Below are 19,963 nucleotides of genomic sequence, written 5' to 3' on the forward strand. Positions count from 1 at the left end.
CATAGAAAAACGGGAGATAAGGCCGCCGATAAGGGGGCGGAGCCTATCTCCTCAGCACACTGGCGCCATTTTCCCTCACAACTCCGTTGGAGGGAAGCTCCCTGTCTCTCCCCTGCAGTCACTACACTACAGAAAGGGTTAAAAAAGAGAGGGGGGGCACTAATTACGCGCAGTATTAAAGATACAGCAGCTATAAGGGGAAAAACACTTATATAAGGTTATCCCTGTATATATATATATATATATAGCGCTCTGGTGTGTGCTGGCAAACTCTCCCTCTGTCTCCCCAAAGGGCTAGTGGGGTCCTGTCCTCTATCAGAGCATTCCCTGTGTGTGTGCTGTATGTCGGTACGTTTGTGTCGACATGTATGAGGAGAAAAATGATGTGGAGACGGAGCAGATTGCCTGTAATAGGGATGTCACCCCCTAGGGGGTCGACACCTGAGTGGATGAACTGTTGGAAGGAATTGCGTGACAGTGTCAGCTCTGTATAAAAGACAGTGGTTGACATGAGACAGCCGGCTACTCAGCTTGTGCCTGTCCAGACGTCTCATAGGCCGTCAGGGGCTCTAAAGCGCCCGTTACCTCAGATGGCAGATATAGACGCCGACACGGATACTGACTCCAGTGTCGACGGTGAAGAGACAAATGTGACTTCCAGTAGGGCCACACGTTACATGATTGAGGCAATGAAAAATGTTTTACACATTTCTGATAATACGAGTACCACCAAAAAGGGGTATTATGTTCGGTGAGGAAAAACTACCTGTAGTTTTCCTGAATCTGAGAAATTAAATGAGGTGTGTGATGATGCGTGGTTTTCCCCCGATAACAACTGATAATTTCTAAAATGTTATTGGCATTATATCCTTTCCCGCCAGAGGTTAGGGTGCGTTAGGAAACACCCCCTAGGGGGGATAAAGCGCTCACACGCTTGTTAAGGGCTCTACCCTCTGCTGAGATGGCCGCCCTTAAGGATCCTGCTGATAGAAAGCAGGAGGGTATCCTAAAATGTATTTACACACATACTGGTGTTAACTGCGACCAGCAATAGCCTCAGCCTGGATGTGCAGTGCTGGGTTGGCGTGGTCGGATTCCCTGACTGAAAATATTGATACCCTAGATAGGGACAGTATATTTTTGCCTATAGAGCATTTAAAAGATGCATTTCTATATATGCGTGATGCACAGCGGAATATTTGCCGACTGGCATCAAGTCTAAGTGCGTTGTCCATTTCTACCAGTAGAGGGTTATGGACACGTCAGTGGTCAGGTGATGCGTATTCCAAACGGCATTTGGAAGTATTGCCTTATTAAGGGGAGGAGTTATTTGGGGTCGGTCTTTCAGACCTGGTGGCCACGGCAAAAGCTGGGAAATCCACGTTTGTACCCCAGGTCGCCTCTCAACATGAGAAGACGCCGTATTATCAGGCGCAGTCTTTTCGTGGACAAGGGGCAAAAGGTTCCTCATTTCTGCCCCGTGACAGAGGGAGAGGAAAAAGGCTGCAGAAATCAGCCAGTTCCCAGGAACAGAAACCCTCTCCCGCCTCTGCCAAGCCCTCAGTATGACGCTGGGGCTTTACAAGCAGAATCATGCACGGTGGTGGGCCCGTCTCAATGAATTTCAGCGCGCAGTGGGCTCACTCGCAAGTAGACCCCTGGATCCTTCAGGTGATATCTCAGGGGTACAAATTAGAATTCGAGACGTCTCCCCCTCGCCGTTTCCTAAAGTCGGCTTTACCGATGTCTCCTTCTGACACGGAGACAGTTTTGGAAGCCATTCACAAGCTGTATTCCCAGCAGGTGATAATCAAGGTACCCCTCCTGCAACAGGGAACGGGGTATTATTCCACACTGTTGTGGTACCGAAGCCAGACGGCTCGGTGAGACCGATTCTAAATCTAAAATCTTTGAACACTTACATACAGAGGTTCAAATTCAAGATTGAGTCACTCAGAGCAGTGATTGCGAACCTGGAAGAAGGGGACTACATGATGTCTCGGGACATCAAGGATGCTTACCTTCATGTCAAAATTTACCCTTCTCACCAAGGGTAACTCAGGTTTATGGTACAGAACTGTCACTATCAGTTCAGACGCTGCCGTATGGATGGTCCACGGCACCCCGGGTCTTTACCAAGGTAATGACCGAAATGATGATATTCCTTCGAAGGAAGGGAATTTTAGTTATCTTACTTGGATGATTCCCTGATAAGGGTAAGATCCAGGGAACAGTTGGAGGTCGGTGTAGCACTATCTCAGGTAGTGTTGCGGCAGCACGATTGGATTCTCAATATTCCAAAATCGCAGCTGGTTCCGACGACTTGTCTTCTGTTCCTAGGGATGGTTCTGGACACAGTCCAGAAAAAGGTGTTTCTCCCGGAGGAGAAAGCCAGGGAGTTATCCGAGCTAGTCAGGAACCTCCTAAAACCGAGCCAAGTCTCAATGCACAAGGGTTCTGGGTAAAATGGTGGCTTCCTACGAAGCAATCCCATTCGGCAGATTCCACGCAAGAACTTTCCAGTGGGACCTGCTGGACAAATGGTCCGGGTCGCATCTTCAGATGCATCAGCGGATAACCCTGTCACCAAGGACAAGGGTATCCCTCCTGTGGTGGTTGCAGAGTGCTCATCTTCTAGAGGGCCGCAGATTCGGCATTCAGGACTGGGTCCTGGTGACCACGGACGCCAGCCTGCGAGGCTGGGGAGCAGTCGCACAGGGAAGGAATATCCAGGGCTTATGGTCAAGCCTGGAGACATCACTTCACATAAATATCCTGAAGCTAAGGGCCATTTACAATGCTCTAAGCTTAGCAAGACCTCTGCTTCAAGGTCAGCCGGTGTTGATCCAGTCGGACAACATCACGGCAGTCACCCACGTAAACAGACAGGGTGGCACAAGAAGCAGGAGGGCAATGGCAGAAGCTGCAAGGATTCTTCGCTGGGCGGAAAATCATGTGATAGCACTGTCAGCAGTATTCATTCCGGGAGTGGACAACTGGGAAGCAGACTTCCTCAGCACGACCTCCACCTGGGAGAGTGGGGACTTCACCCAGAAGTCTTCCACATGATTATAAACCGTTGGGAAAAACTCGACAGGTATTGCGCCAGGTCAAGGGACCCTCAGGCAATAGCTGTAGACGCTCTGGTAACACCGTGGGTGTACCAGTCAGTGTATGTGTTCCCTCCTCTGCCTCTCATACCCAAGGTACTGAGATTGATAAGATGGAGAGGAGTAAGCACTATATTCGTGGCTCCGGATTGGCCAAGAAGGACTTGGTAACCGGAACTTCAAGAGATGCTCATGGAGGATCCGTGGCCTCTACCTCTAAGAAGGGACCTGCTCCAGCAAGGACCCTGTCTGTTCCAAGACTTACCGCGGCTGCGTTTGACGGCATGGCGGTTGAACGCCGGATCCTGAAGGAAAAAAGGCATTCCGGATGAAGTCATCCCTATCCTGATCAAAGCCAGGAAGGATGTAACCGCAAAACATTATCACCGCATTTGGCGAAAATATGTTGCGTGGTGCAAGGCCAGTAAGGCCCGACGGAGGAAATTCAACTGGGTCGATTCCTACATTTCCTGCAAACAGGAGTGTCTATGGGCCTGAAATTGGGGTCCATTAAGGTTCAAATTTCGGCTCTGTCAATTTTCTTCCAAAAAGAACTAGCTTCAGTCCCTGAAGTTCAGACGTTTGTAAAAGGGGTACTGCATATACAGCCTCCTTTTGTGCCTCCAGTGGCACTTTGGGATCTCAATGTAGTTTTTGGGTTCCAAAAGTCACATTGGTTTGAACCACTTAAATCTGTGGAGTTAAAATATCTCACATGGAAAGTGGTCATGCTGTTGGCCCTGGCCTGGGCCAGGCGCGTGTCAGAATTGGCGGCTTTATCCTGTAAAAGCCCTTATCTGATTTTCCATTCGGACAGGGCGGAATTGAGGACTCGTCCTCCGTTTCTCCCTAAGGTGGTTTCAGCGTTTCACCTGAACCAACCTATTGTGGTGCCTGCGGCTACTAGGGACTTGGAGGACTCCAAGTTGCTAGACGTTGTCAGGGCCTGAAAATATGTTTCCAGGACGGCTGGAGTCAGGAAATCTGACTCGTTGTTTATCCTGTATGCACCCAACAAGCTGGGTGCTCCTGCTTCTAAGCAGACTATTGCTCGTTGGATTTGTAGTACAATTCAGCTTGCACATTCTGTGGCAGGCCTGCCACAGCCAAAAATCTGTAAATGCCCACTCCACAAGGAAGGTGGGCTCATCTTGGGCGGCTGCCCGAGGGGTCTCTGCTTTACAACTTTGCCGAGCAGCTACTTGGTCAGGAGCAAATACGTTTGTAAAATTCTACAAAATTGATACCCTGGCTGAGGAGGACCTGGAGTTCTCTCATTTGGTGCTGCAGAGTCATCCGCACTCTCCCGCCTGTTTGGGAGCTTTGGTATAATCCCCATGGTCCTTACGGAGTCCCCAGCATCCACTTAGGACGTTAGAGAAAATAAGAATTTACTTACCGATAATTCTATTTCTCGTAGTCCGTAGTGGATGCTGGGCGCCCATCCCAAGTGCGGATTGTCTGCAATACTGGTACATAGTTATTGTTGCCAAAAAATCGGGTTATTGCTGTAGTGAGCCATCTTTTCTAGAGGCTCCTCTGTTATCATGCTGTTAACTGGGTTCAGATCACAAGTTGTACAGTGTGATTGGTGTGGCTGGTATGAGTCTTACCCGGGATTCAAAATCCTTCCTTATTGTGTACGCTCGTCCGGGCACAGTATCCTAACTGAGGCTTGGAGGAGGGTCATAGGGGGAGGAGCCAGTGCACACCAGATAGTCCTAAAGCTTTCTTTAGATGTGCCCAGTCTCCTGCGGAGCCGCTATTCCCCATGGTCCTTACGGAGTCCCCAGCATCCACTACGGACTACGAGAAATAGAATTATCGGTAAGTAAATTCTTATTTTTTCTCTGTGATTGTCACCATATCCTTTATCTCTGCTAGTGCTGACTACACTGCGCAGGGGTTTGGGCTAGAGGAATTGTGCTGCTGATAATTGTACTGTGTTACCTCATACTGCAAGTTATATCATGTCTGTTTCTGAGGGTAACGGTTCTGGGGCAGAACACGCTGCTGGTGTTGCTGAAGCCACAGGCACATATGGGGCGAATATAGCAGCTGTGGGCTCTGGTTCTGGGGGCTCCTTGCTCCCCAGTGGGACTGTGGCAACGGAGGCACATACTGACCCTCCGTGGACCGCTTTTTCCACGCTTCATAAACTAACACCCCCTATGGGACCCCCAATGCCGGTACAATCGTATGTGGTCCCTGCAGCTAACCCGACGTGGGCGGACGATTTATATGCTCAATTAAAGAAGTTGAACCAGTCCCTGACTACTAAAAAGTCTGACCAATGCTCGCCTAAGTCCAAGAGGTCCTCTAAGCGAGCGCTCGTCTCCTCACAAACCAGATGGTTCAAGCGTCAGAAGGTGATTAAACAAGTTTTACCTCACTCTGACCACCTAGTGGATATACGTCAGGAACCCTAGCAAAGCCCGGGTACGAAGTTTGTGCCTCAAAAGAAGATGCTGGCTCGCTATCCCCTCGCGCCAGAGCTGTCTAAGAATTGGGAAACGCCGCCTCCAGTAAACTCACATGTGGCTAGGATGGTGGTTTCCTCAGCTCTACCTGTCCCTACCGTCGCGTCTATAAAAGAGCCTACGGATAAACGTGTCGAGGGTTGTCTAAAAGCGATTTACACCCTCACGGGTGCTGCACAAAGGCCCACTATTGCAGCTACATGTGCGGCAGAGGCTATTGAAGCATGGGCCTTGGAGTTAGAAGCTGAAATCTCCTCTGACCATGCTAGACAATGCTTGTCATATATTGTCACAGCTTCTCGCTATATTAAAGAGGCGGCTCCTGATGCCGGAATCCTAGCAGCCAAGGCCTCTACTACGTGAGTCCTGGCTCGCAGGATATTGTGGCTAAGATCCTGGTCTCTGGATCTGGACTCTAGAAAAACCCTGGAGGTACTCCCTTTCAAGGGGCATATTCTGTTTGGGGAGGACTTAAATAAGATAGTGGCTGACTTGGCTACTGCCAAAACTGCCTGTCTGCCTAATACAGCTCCTTCTGTGTCGAAGGCCAAAGGCACGTCCTTTCGCCCCTTTCGTCCTTCAGGTAAAGCAAAAGGTCAGGCGCACCATAAGCAGGCCCACACTTCCAAACCTGGTAAGCCGAAGCCCAAAAGAGCCTGGGCTGCCCGTCAGCCAGCAGCCAAGACCGATAAGCCTGCCGCATGACGGGGCGGGCCTCCCCCTGGGGGATCCCAGGGTGGGGGGCTGGCTTCTAGGGTATACCTAGGAATGGTTAAATACCACTTCAGATGCCTGGGTACGGGAAGTCGTCACTCGAGGTTACGCCATAGCCTTCAAAAACCGACCCCCTCATCGATTTTCCAGACAGACGTCCCATCGGACCAGACAAAGGCAAACACTCTGCATTCGGTGGTACAGACCCTCCTGGATACAGGAGTCGTAGTACAGGTGCCTCTTGCTCAGAGGGGCCGGGGGTACTATTCTCCGCTGTTTCTAGTCCCAAAACCGAATAGGTCCTCCCGGCCCATTCTCAACCTCAAGGCACTGAACAAGTTTGTGAAGGTTTCCAAGTTCCGTATTGAAACCCTTCGCTCTATAGTTCTGGCCTTGGAACCTGGGGACTACATGGTCTCCCTGGACATACAGGATGCTTACCTGCATATTCCTATAGCAGTGTCACATCAACAATACCTGAGGTTCGCTATTGGCAACCTCCATTACCAGTTTCGGGCGTTACCTTTTGGTTTAACAATGGCTCCGCCAGTCTTCACCAAAGTGATGACGGTGGTACTCCGCCGTCAAGGGGTCAGGATACTGCCGTATCTGGACGACTTGTTAATCCTGGCAAATTCCCCAGATCTTCTCCTGCGTCATCTGGATATTACGGTCTGGTTTCTACAAGCCCACGGGTGGCTCATCAACTGGAAGAAATCCTCCCTGGTCCCTACTCAGAGCATGGTGCATCTGGGAGCGCTGTTGGACACTCACAACCAGAGGTTCTTCTTGTCTCAGGAGAAAGTCCTGAAACTTCAGGACAGGATTCGTTGCTTCCTTTCTCGTCCGCAAGTGTCGATACATTCGGCAATGCAGGTGCTAGGCCTCATGGTATCAGCATTCGACATGGTGGAGTATGCTCAATTCCATTCTCTCCCCCTCCAGAAGCTTATTCTAGCCAAGTAGGATGGCCTGCCTCACCGGATCAGGTCTCAAATGATCTCTTTGACTCTGGAGGTCCGTCTGTCGCTACTCTGGTAGCTCCAGGACCGACAATTGTGCAGAGGCCGTCCCTTCTGGATATCCAACTGGGTCCTGTTGACGACAGATGCCAGTCTAAGAGGTTGGGGCACGGTGCTGGAGCAGCACTCCTTGCAGGGTCGGTGGACCAAGGAGGAATCTCTCCTCTCGATCAACATTCTGGAATTGCGGGTGGTCTTCAATGCGTTGAACCTAGCCCAGCATTTGATTCAGAACCGTCCTGTTCAAGTACAGTCGGACAACGCCACCACAGTGGCTTACATAAATCATCAAGGCGGCACTCAAAGCCTTTTGGCAATTTAGGAAGCCTCACGGATTCTACGTTGGGCAGAACGCCATCTACCGGCAGTATCGTCAATATTCATTCCGGGAGTCCTGAATTGGGAAGCGGACTTTCTCAGTCGTCGGGACGTGCATGCCGGCGAGTGGGGCCTCCATCCAGAAGTTTCAACTCCTCGTGGAAAGGTGGGGTCTTCCAGATGTGGATCTGATGGCGTCTCGACACAATCACAAGGTTCCGGTCTTCGGAGAAGGGACAAGGGATCCTCGAGCAGCATTCGTGGATGCGCTGGCAGTGCCGTGGAGGTTTCGGCTGCCGTACGTGTTCCCTCCGGTGTCACTCCTGCCCAGGGTAATTCGGAAGTTCAAGCAAGAAAAAGGAAATCTGCTTCTCATAGCTCCGGCGTGGCCCAGATGGCACTGGTTCTCAGACCTGCAAGGCCTATCGTCAGAGCGTCCATTTCTACTTCCACAACGCCCAGACTTCCTCGTTCAAGGCCCCTGTGTCTACCAGGACCTAGCCCGGCTGTCTTTGACGGCGTGGCTCTTGAAGCTTCCGTCTTAAGAGCTAAGGGTTTTTCTGAAGAGGTCATTAAAACTATGTTGCGGGCCCGGAAACCAGCCTCTGCTCGGATTTACCATCGGATCTGGCATTCCTACTTTGTTTGGTGCGCATCTAACCATTATGACGCTTCCAAGTTTAGTACAGCCAAACTTTTGGCCTTTCTACAGCAGGGCCTAGATTTAGGCCTGCGTCTGGCTTCCCTCAAGGTTCATATTTCTGCCTTGTCGGTGTGGTTTCAGAGAAAAATTGCGACTTTACCTGATGTTCATACTTTCACTCAGGGTGTGTTGCGTATCCAACCTCCCTATGTCCCGCTTGTGGCTCCTTGGGACTTGTCGGTGGTTTTGGAGGCGTTACAAGAGTCTCCATTTGAACCTCTTGGTTCAGCTGACCTTAAGTGGCTTTTCCTTAAGGTGGTGTTTCTGTTGGTTATTGCCTCTGCTAGAAGAGTGTCGGATTTGGGTGCCTTGTCTTGTAGTTCCCCATATCTGATTTTTCACCGTGACCGGGCGGTTCTTAGAACTCGTCCTGGATATTTGCCTAAGGGGGTTTCTTCGTTCCACCTTAATCAGGAGATTGTGGTTCCAGCTTTTGTCTCTCCTGATTTGTCTCCCAAAGAGCGGTCTTTGGATGTGGTACGGGCTCTCCGTATCTATGTGTAGAGAACTGCTTCTATTCGAAACTCTGATTCTCTCTTTGTTTTGTTTGGATTTCACAAACGTGGCTGGCCTGCTCACAAGCAGACCCTGGCCAGGTGGATCAGAATGGTGATTGTGTATGCTTATGTGAAGGCTGGTCTGTCAGCTCCTTTTCACATTACGGCCCATTCTACTCGGTCTGTTGGACCTTCTTGGGCGGCCCAACGTGGTGCGACCCGTGATCAATTGTGCAAGGAGGCTACGTGGTCCTCCGGGAACACGTTCATAAGGTTCTATGCCTTCGATACTGCCGCTTCCCAGGATGCTTCCTTTGGACGCCGGGTTCTTGTGCCTGCTACAGTGCATCCCCTCCCATAAGGAACTGCTTTAGGACATCCCCATTGTCCAGACTTGTGTAGCCCAGTGTACCCCGCAGCAAAAAACGAGTTTTATGATAAGAACTTACCCTTGTTAAAACTCTTTCTGCGAGGTACACTGGGCTCCACAAGGCGCCCACCCTGACGCACTTAGCTTCTTTGGGTTGATATGGCATTAGCCGCTGACACTTCTCGTCGTGAGAGTGTGGTGTATGTGGCTACTAACCGTTGTCTCTTTTCCTGCTACTGCATTGGGCTGGTTAACTAAACTGAGCTCCTGTGCTCGGAGGCGGGGTGATATAGTAGGCGGTGCTATGCATCTTGGGAAGAAGGTCAAAGCTTTGAGCCTGTTGGTGCCTCGGATCAAGATCCTACTCTACACCCCATTGTCCAGACTTGTGGAGCCCAGTGTACCTCGCAGAAAGAGTTTTAACAAGGGTAAGTTCTTACCATAAAACTCGTTTTTTTGAGAAATTAAAATTAATGAAAAGCAGTTTAGTTACAACTTTAACACTGACGTTGAGGTGCTACTGTGCCATCGCATGCTTTTTTAAAAATACAAAAAATTACTATGAATTTGTTTTGCATTCTGTTTATTACTTTCTTGCAGAGTTAGTGATCTTAAAACTGGCACCCTTGTTGGTGTAGACAAATATGGAAACAAGTATTATGAAGACAAGCGGAACTTTTTTGGTAAGACCAGTTTCTAGTAATGCTAGATTTTTTGTGGATGATACTAATTTTTATATTTTTCAGTCAGTCTTTAACATTACATATGAATTGTGCTTGTTATTGATATTACTACATACTGTACAGTGTGATGTATTCTGAAATTGAGGTTAGATTTATAACACCACATTTGTGCTATTGTTCCTTTACCATTTCATTATTCAGTATCTGACACTAACATGTTTTATGGTAGAACTTCTAAGGATTATTCTATATATAAGAGTACAGCAAAGATGTTCCCAAGAGAAGTCCCATGGATCACAGAGAAAGGCATGCACTTTACACGCTGCGTATCTGACTGGTCGCATCCTTGCCGCCAGGTCAGATAAAGCACTTGCTGGTGTGGTCACATCTGATGCAACCATGCCAGGCAAGTGGTTAAAAACAAAGTTTGGCTGGCATCCTGCATGGCCGCTGAACTCGGGCTTCATTACATACGGGCCCTGTCCCCAGATCACACCAAATAGTCACATTTATTTATTTATTTATTTATTTATTAACAGTTTCTTATATAGCGCAGCAAATTCCGTTGCGCTTTACAATTTGAAATAATAACAAACTGGGTGATAACAGTCAGAGGTAGGAAGGCCCTGCTCGTAAGCTTACAATCTATAGGGAAATAGCACCTTTCCTTGTGTACATATGCCTATCTATTGCATAGAATGAGAAGACATGTGAGGATATGTGTGGACTGTAAAGAGTGGATGTAATTTGATAGGAAGGTTTATGAAAGTTATGTGGGCGGTTCAGGAATTTGATACGCTTGCCTAAAGAGGTGAGTTTTGAGGGAACGCTTGAAGGTTTGGAGACTAGAGGAGAGTCTTATTGTGCGTGGTAGGGCATTCTACAGGGTGGGTGCAGCCCGATGAAAGTCCTGCAGTCGTGAGTGGGAGCGAGTAATGAGTGTGGATGAGAGACGCAGATCTTGTGAAGAGCGAAGAGGTCGGGTTGGGAGATATTTTGTGATAAGCGAAGTGATGTACGTTGGTGTAGTTTGGTTAATGGCCTTGTGTGTGAGTAAAAGTAGTTTATATTGAATGCGGTAGAGTACAGGTAACCAATGGAGGGACTGACAGAGTGGATCTGCAGACGATGAACGTCTAGCGAGGAAGATAAGCCTCGCCGCTGCATTCAGAATGGATTGTAGTGGTGAGAGTCTTGTTTTGGGAAGACCAGTTAGGAGACTATTGCAATAATCAATGCGGGAGATAATGAGAGCGTGGATTAGAGTTTTAGCAGTGTCTTGTGTAAGGTATGGTCGTATTTTGGATATGTTTTTTAGATGCATGTAACATGATCTTGAGACAGATTGAATGTGGGGAACAAAGGACAGATCAGAGTCAAGGATGACACCTAGGCAGCGAGCTTGTGGGGTAGGGTAGATAGTCGAGTTTTCAACAGTGATAGAGATATCAGGTTGGTACCTACTATTGGCCGGTGGAAATATAATTAACTCTGTCTTTGAAATATTAAGTTTGAGGTGGCGAGATGTCATCCAGGATGAGATGGCAGAAAGGCATTTAGTGACACGGTCCAGTACAGATAGGGACAAGTCAGGGGAGGATAGGTAGATTTGAGTATCATCTGCGTACAGATGATACTGAAAACCAAAAGAGCTGATTAGTTTACCAAGAGATGAGGTATAGATAGAGAAAAGCAGAGGACCCAAGACTGAGCCTTGCGGTACTCCAACTGAAAGAGGTAGCGAAGAGGAGGTAGATTCAGAGAAGCGAACACTGAAGGAGCGATTAGATAGGTACGATAGGAACCAAGAAAGGGCTGTGTCTTTAAGACCTAGGGATTGTAGTGTCTGTATGAGAAGAGAGTGGTCTACAGTGTCAAATGCAGCAGATAGATCTAGAAGAATAAGTAGTGAGTAGTGGCCTTTAGACTTCGTAGTGACCAAATCATTAACCACTTTAGTCAGTGCCGTCTCTGTGGAATGTTGGGAACGGAAGCCTGACTGAAGTGGGTCCAACAAAGTGTATGAGTTAAGAAAGTGTGTGAGTCGAGTGTAGGCAAGTCTCTCAAGTAGCTTAGAGAGACAAGGGAGCTGAGAGATAGGGCGGTAGTTTGAGAGAGAACTAGGGTCAGAATTTTGTTTTTTTAAAATGGGAGTAATCACTGCATGCTTGAAAAGTGAAGGAAAAATACCAGTAGAGAGAGAGAGATTACAGATGTTAGTTAAGGTAGGGATGAGCACCAGAGACAGAGCTTTACTTATTTGTGAGGGTAAAGGATCAAGAGGAGAGGTAGTAGAGAAGCAGGATGAGAAGAGTGATGATACTTCATCTTCATTTGTGGGATCAAATGAAGAAAGAGTGCCAGAGGGTTCAGGTACAGAACGGAGCAGGTCACTGGCTGCCGAAGAGCATACCATTTCATCTCGGATCTTATCAATCTTCTCCTTGAAGTAGGAAGCAAGATCCTGTGCCTTGATAGTGGCTGGTGGGGTAGGTGCGGGAGGATTCAGAAGTGATTTAAATGTATTAAAGAGTCGTTTGGGGTTAGAGGCTTGAGCAGAGATAAGAGTTTGGAAATATGTTTGTTTGGCAGTGTCCAGGGCATTTTTATAAGAATGGTAGACTGTCTTATATGTGAGGAAGTCACTTGAAATACGAGATTTACGCCACTGACGTTCTAGTTTTCGTGTGAGTTTTTGTAGTTGTCTTGTTGATTTGGAGTGCCATGGTTGACATCTAGGCCTACGTGGAGTGTGATGGGTAGCTGGAGCCACTTCATCAAGGGCTAGTTCTAGAGTCTTATTAAGGTGTGATACAGCCATCTCAGGAGAGGTGAATGCAGAAATAGGTGAAAGCAGTTGTTGGAGTGAAGTGGAAAGTTCTTGAAGATTTATTGTGTTAATATTTCTGCGAGTTTGAGGAAGATTGGAGAACTTCCGCAACACAGGGTTTGAATTAACAGAGGAAAGCATGCAGGTGATAAGGTTGTGATCTGATAGGGGGAAAGGAGTGTTAGTGAGTTCAGAGATGGAGCATAGTTTGGTGAATACTAGATCAAGGCAGTGGCATGCCTGATGAGTAGAGGAGTCAGTCCATTGGGAGAGGCCAAGAGAGGAGGTTAGAGAGAGTAGTTTGGAGGCATGCGCAGCAGATTTTGGACAATCAATAGCAATATTGAAATCACCCATGATAATGGTGGAGATGTCAGAGGATAGAAAGTGAGGGAGCCAGGCAGAAAAATCTTCCAAAAATTGTTTTGGATGCCCAGGTGGGCGGTAGATAGCTGCAACACGCAGAGAGAAAGGAGAGTAAACCCTAATGGAATGTACTTCAAATGATGTAAATGTGAGTGATGGAACCTGTGGTAGAACAGTATATGCAAAAGATTGGGAAAGTAAAAGTCCAACTCCTCCTCCTTTATGGTTATCGGGTCTGGAGGTGTGTGTAAAGTGGAGACCACCATGTGCCAGTGCTGCAGGGGAGGCTGTGTCAGATTGTGTGAGCCAGGTTTCTGTTATAGCCAGCAGATTGATGTTGTTAGATATGAAGAGGTCATGGATAGATGTTAATTTGTTACAAACAGAGCGTGCATTCCATAAGGCACATTTTAGTGATCTGGAGGGTGATGGAAGACATGTGATGTTTATGAGGTTAGCTGGATTTCTATGTTGCTGTGAATCAGGTGACACATTTAGTGAGCCACGGGTTTTGTGACTTAGCCACGGCATGCCACTTCTTAAAATATGCGTCTTAATGTGCTACTTTATACCAAATCTTTTGTGACAAAAAATGTATTAATCCTCAGTACTTAGTACACTATTAGCGACTTAATTCACCATTAGTGAATTAACAAGCAAAATTAAGGAAAAAGTAGGTAATCTGTGTAAGAAGGCAAAAGACAGAGGTCCTATACAAGTGACTTGCGCCATGCGTTGTTATGCTTAATCTTCTACTTTCTAACAATTTCATTGTGACTAAAACCCAGTCCTAAAAACAGCAGTTAGGGGGCAATTCAGAGTTGATCGCAGCAGCAAATTTGTTAGGAGTTGGGCAAAACCATTCCGACCTGATCGTAGCTGTGGTAAATTTAGCACAGCTACGATCACTTACACTGACATGCGGGGGGATGCCCAGACAGGGCCAGTCCGCCCCGCATGGCAGGCACTACCCTCCCGCACAAGTACAAAAGCATTGCACAGCGGCGATGCTTTTGTACTTGAAGAGTAGCTCCCAACCAGCGCAGCTCCTGCGGCTGGCCGGGATTTACTGGTCGCTGCCCGGGTCGCAGCAGCTGCGTGTGACGTCATGCAGCCGCTGTGGCCTGCCCCCCACACTGTCCGGCCACGCCTGCGTTGCCCAGACCGCGCCCACAAAACGGCAGCCAAACCCGCCCAGCGACTCCCTCTGCCTGTCAATCAGGCAAATGCGATCGCTAGGCAACGACAGCCGTCAGCTGTCAGCCATGCGCCGGCGCACTGCGGCTCCAGCGCATGCGCAGTTCTGACCAGATCGCTGCGAAGAACTGCAGTGAGCGATCAGGTCAGAATAACCCCCCATGCAGATATAACATTTGCAGAGAGAGTTAGATTTGGGTGGGTTATATTGTTTCTGTGCAGGGTAAATACTGGCTGCTTTATTTTTACACTGCAATTTAGATTTCAGTTTGAACACACCCCACCCAAATCTAACCCTCTCTGCACATGTTATATCTGCCCCCCTGCAGTGCACATGGTTTTGCCCAACTGCTAACAAATTTGCTGCTGCGATCAATTCTGAATTAGGCCCTTAATACACTATTAGCTACTTAGTACGGGTGGTCTTCTGTTTGCCGGCGGTCGGCCTCCCGGCGCTCAGTATACCGGCGCCGGGAGCCCGACAGCCGGCATACCGACAATTATTTTCCCTCGTGGGGGTCCACGACCCCCATAGAGGGAGAATAAAATAGTGTGGCGCGCGTAGCGTGGCGAGCGCAGCGAGCCCGCAAGGGGCTCATTTGCGCTCGCCAAGCTGTCAGTAAGCCGGCGGTCGGGCTCCCGGCGCCGGGATGCTGGTCGCCGGGAGCCCGACCGCCGGCCAGCCGTAGTGAACCCACTTAGTACACTTATACACTAATTAAGATGCAAAATTCATAGGAATCGCTACCTGCAGCGAAGCATCTAAGTTGCTCCAGGTGTTTTGCACTAAATGATACAAAAGGGATATGTTTATGAGAACACACATGAGGGCATTATGCTTAAAATGTAAAATATTAGTCACTGGTTGACACAAGCGCCAATGAGTGGTTTCCACTGACAAACTACAGGGACTGTAATGCATACCAAATGAGTGTTGTTAATAATAATTGTCACCATGCATTACAAACTGGAATCGTTAAAATATATCTCCGAATTATCTAAAGACAATGGGGGTCATTCCGAGTTGCTCGCTAGCTGCTTTTAGCAGCAGTGCAAACGCTAAGCTGCTGCCCTCTGGGAGTGTATCTTAGCTTAGCAGAAGTGCGAACGAAAGGATCGCAGGACGACGGCAACATTTTTTCAAGCAGTTTCTGAGTAACTGCAGACCTACTCCTACCTTGCGATCACTTCAGTCTGTTTAGTTCCTGTTTTGACGTCACAAACACGCCCTGCGTTCGGCCAGCCACTCCCCCGTTTCCCCAGGCATTCCTGCGTTTTTATCAGGCACGCCGGCGTTTTTTAGCACACTCCCGGAAAACGCTCAGTTACCTCCCAGAAACGCCCCTTTCCTGTCAATCACACACCGATCAGCAGTGCGACTGAAAAGCGTCACTAGACCTTGTGTGAAACTGCATCTGCTTTTGTGAAAGTACTTCGCGCATGCGCAGTGCGCCCCATACACATGCGCAGAAGTGCCAATTTTTTTTGCCTGATCGCTGCGCTACGAACAACTGCAGCTAGCGATCAACTCGGAATGACCCCCAATATCCTTTATTTTAAAATCACTTAAAAATCATCTTCATGCCTGGTAACTTATACAGGTTGAGTATCCCATATCCAAATATTCTGAAATACGGAATATTCCAAATACAGACATTTTTTGAGTGAGACTGAGATAGTGAAACCTTTGTTTTTTGATGGCTCAATGTACACACACTTTGCTTAATGCACAAAGTTATAAAAAATATTGGCTAAAATTACCATCAGGCTGGGTGTATAAAGTGTATTTGTAACATAAATGCATTCTGTGCTTAGATTTAGGTCCCATCACCATGATATCTCATTATGGTATGCAATTATTCCAAAATACGGAAAAATCCGATATCCAAAATTCCTCTGGTCCCAAGCATTTTGGATAAGGGATACTCAACCTGTATATATATATATATATATATATATATATATATATATATATATATATATATATATATATATATATATATATATATATATATATATATATATATATATATATATATATATATATATATATATATATATATATATATATATATATATATAATTCTACTGTCAGTGGCAATAATCTCTCCCATAGATGCTCCTTCACACTTCTCTTCTGCTATTCTTGCAGGACGTCACCGATGGGTAGAATATACAAGTGAGATGAATGGTAAACCGACATACTGGGATGTGGATGGTAGTATGGTGCCACCTGAATGGTGAGTTCATGCCACTGCTCTTTCGCATACAGTGCCAAATGGTTGCTTATGTACATGTATAAATTACCTTCATACATGCAGGTTTGGCATGCTGCGTAAATAAATCCTATAAAAAATAACCATTATCCTTCTTGTTTTTAATTATTATTATTATTATTATTATTATTATTATTATTATTATTATTGCTGCGCCCCTGAGGCCATTTAAACCAACTTGTGCCTGTTAGAAATCTGTTTCTCAGAGTTCTGGGATGTTTCAGGATGTGTGGTACAAATTGTCACTTGTGTTCATGCCGCAAAGAGGCAATAAAATTTGTTGCTGCAATGTTTATACACATACAGAGTGTCACATTCAGTCATTGGTCAATAAGAATAAATTGACTTCATGTTGTACCAACAGATTCCACAACGATCAGCCTCCTCATTTGTTACAAAATTGTGGGATTATCTGCTGCTCACGGTCTTCTGGTACATATTAATTTTGGGAGTATGGCAATGGGTCACTCTGCAGGACATAATATCTTGCTGCTTTAGATTTATTCTGCCCAGTTACTGGTGGGAACTAAGCAATGCTGTATGGAATACATACTATTTACCGGCAGGTGGGATGCCGGCTGTCAAGATACCGGCAGTGGCATCCTGCCTGCCAGAATGCCGGAAGCAGGGGGAGCGCTAAGAGTTCCCTTGCGGGCTCGCTGCAATATGGGCATCCACGAGTGGGAATAGTGCCTGTGCGTCTGGCTGTCTGCATTGGGATTGCGGTGTCTGTATCCTGACCGCAAGGATCCCGACAGCCGGCAAATTGATTGCATCCCTGCTATATATGGTTCTCAGTTGCAACCCCTCAAATAAGATCTCTGCCCGTGGAGTTGACCAGGTATCGTCCAAGGAGGGGTATGACTCCCCAGGCTCTAGCAGCAAATCTGGATCTCTCTGCTATACTGGGTGACCGTGAAGATCCCTGTTCCCTAGTCCGTTATTATAATAGGGATGTTATGGCTGCAATTGATATTATCGCCCCTGTGCGTATAAGACCTCGCAAACCGCAGCGTCGAGCTCCCTGGTTCGACAACCGTGTTAGTGAGCTCAAGAAAAGGGAGCGTAGACTGGAAAGATGATGGAGGAAGACTAACCTAGTGGATGACCAACTAAAACTAATAAAGCATAATGAAGAATATCAATCGACAATCTCCCGTAAGAAATCACAGTTCATGTCAAATGAGATCACAGCAGCAAACAATAGGCCAGTTCAACTTTTCCGCACAGTGGAGATGCTTTGCAAGCCAGCATGCCTGCAGACTGATGAAACCCTCTCCCAGGCAAGATGCAACGAGTTTGCAAACTTCTTTGCAAATAAAATATCCACCATCCGGACTGGAATCTCCACAGTGTCATCAAAGGAGTGCCAAACTACAAAGCTTGCCAATATAAGCTACCTGCCTTCATGGACCAGCTTTAACCCAGTGGATATAAAGGACATTGCTGAAATTATTCGAAGTTTGCATCCCACCACCTGTGATCTGGACCCTGCCTCAACCAAGCTTCTAATAGGTTGCATGGATATAATAGGTCCTGTCTTTGCAAAAATTGTTCAATGCTCTTTGCAGACACGCATTTTTCCTGGACCCCTAAAGGAAGCAATTGTTAGACCTCTTCTTAAAAAAAACTAATTTAGATCACGACTGCATGACCACCTACAGACCTGTATCAAACCTTCATTTTCTAGGAAAGGTTATTGAGAAAGTGGTTCTAAAGCAACTGGAAACCCGCCTGACAACCCATGATATCTATGATCCATTCCAATCAGGATTCAGGAGACATAGCACTGAAACAGCCCTGGTGTGTATGTTAAATGATCTTCTGATGGCAAGAGACAGAGGTGACTGTTCAATATTAATCCTTCTGGATCTCTCTGCAGCATTTGATAACGTGGACCATGGGCTTCTGATTGAGAAAATGATACATTTTTGTGGACTGGATGGCACAGTCCTAAGCTGGTTCAAATAATTTCTCACAGGCAGGTCACAGAGAGTATCGTCTGGATTATACTCATCACCATCAGTGCCATTGCCATGTGGTGCCCCACAAGGTTCCATACTAACCCCGATGCTTTTTGCAGTATACATGCTCCCGCTGGGTGAAATAATCAGGCGCCATGGGCTAGTCTACCACTGCAATCCAGATGATACACAACTGTACTTGTACTTTGTTCCGGGCACTGATAACCCAATAGCAACCCTTAATGGCTATCTAGCTGAACTACAGGAGTGGATGAGTGCCAGTTGGCAGCGACTGAACCCGGATAAAACAGAGGTCCTTATGATAGGACCGCAACATCAAAGGACAAGACTGCAGCATATCCAACCAACTGGACTTACACTCGGGGATTCAGAATTACAAACCACTGATCGTGTGCGGAATCTTGCCGTTGTCCTGGATGGTGGCTTGACACTTAAACATCAGATATCAGCCACAATCAAATCCTCATTCTTTCACCTGAAGAACATAGCCAGAATCAAGCACTAAATTCCCTCAGATGATCTGCCAAAAGACATCCATGCATTTGTATCATCTCGATTTAGACTTCTGTAATGCCCTCTGCTTTGGTCTCCCAGCAATAGAATTGCAATGCTTATAGCTGGTGCAAAACGCAGCTGCCAGGCTGTTAACCGACCAGCCCCGTTCCAACCACATAACACCCATACTCTACTCCCTTCACTGGCTGCCTGTAAAATGGCGAATCATCTTCAAGATTAGCTTACTGAGTTTCAAAGCACTACATGACCAGGGCCCAAGGTACCTGAAGCAGCTTCTGACCCCATACTGCCCCACTCGATTACTGCAATCTATAGATGAAGGACTTTTAGCAGTACCTAGAATCTGCCGTAATTCATCTGTGGGTCGAGCTTTTAGTCATGCGGCTCCGACTCTATGGAACTCACTTCTCTGCACAGTGCGAGAGGTGCACAAAATGGAAAGCTGCTCAATCAGATTGTAATGTCACTCAGGTGCTAAAAGGGAGGGGTAATTCTGTGTAGGAAAAAACTGTGTTCCCTACTGCACACCGAGTGAAAAATATTACTACATAATAGTCAGATAATACGGAGATCTTAATTACGTATATCTGCAGATATAGGGTTAAGCCCCCAGGCCGATCGACCAGGCTTCTCCGTCACTGGGGGTCCCTAATACTAGGTATGGGTCCGGGGTGCAGGACCCCACGATGTCGGCACAGGTCGGCCACCCCAGGTCAGCACACAGGTGAGAATTAATAGGGGTTAATAAGAAGCACAGAAGTGCTATGTAAGTGGTGTGATTAAAATAATATATACAAAGTGATAGGGAAAATCATAAGTGTTAATAAAGTGTTAGGGTGTGCCGACCTGAAGCAGCCCAGCCATACCGACACAGGGGCCACCGCACCCCACACCCA

At 47.1% G+C, this 19,963-nt stretch overlaps 1 protein-coding gene across 2 annotated transcripts in view; it reads left to right on the plus strand.

The window, feature by feature from the left end:
* Positions 1-19,963, plus strand: part of NDUFA12 (NADH:ubiquinone oxidoreductase subunit A12) — a 77,504-nt gene that overhangs the window by 17,155 nt on the left and 40,386 nt on the right. For both annotated transcript variants that reach the window (XM_063927608.1, XM_063927607.1), the window contains exons 2-3: positions 9,815-9,897; positions 16,443-16,530. In XM_063927608.1, coding sequence (XP_063783678.1) covers positions 9,815-9,897; positions 16,443-16,530 — 171 coding nt within the window. The remainder of the gene's footprint in view (positions 1-9,814; positions 9,898-16,442; positions 16,531-19,963) is intronic.

Source organism: Pseudophryne corroboree, chromosome 6 (assembly GCF_028390025.1).
Source record: "Pseudophryne corroboree isolate aPseCor3 chromosome 6, aPseCor3.hap2, whole genome shotgun sequence".
Taxonomy (NCBI): domain Eukaryota; kingdom Metazoa; phylum Chordata; class Amphibia; order Anura; family Myobatrachidae; genus Pseudophryne; species Pseudophryne corroboree.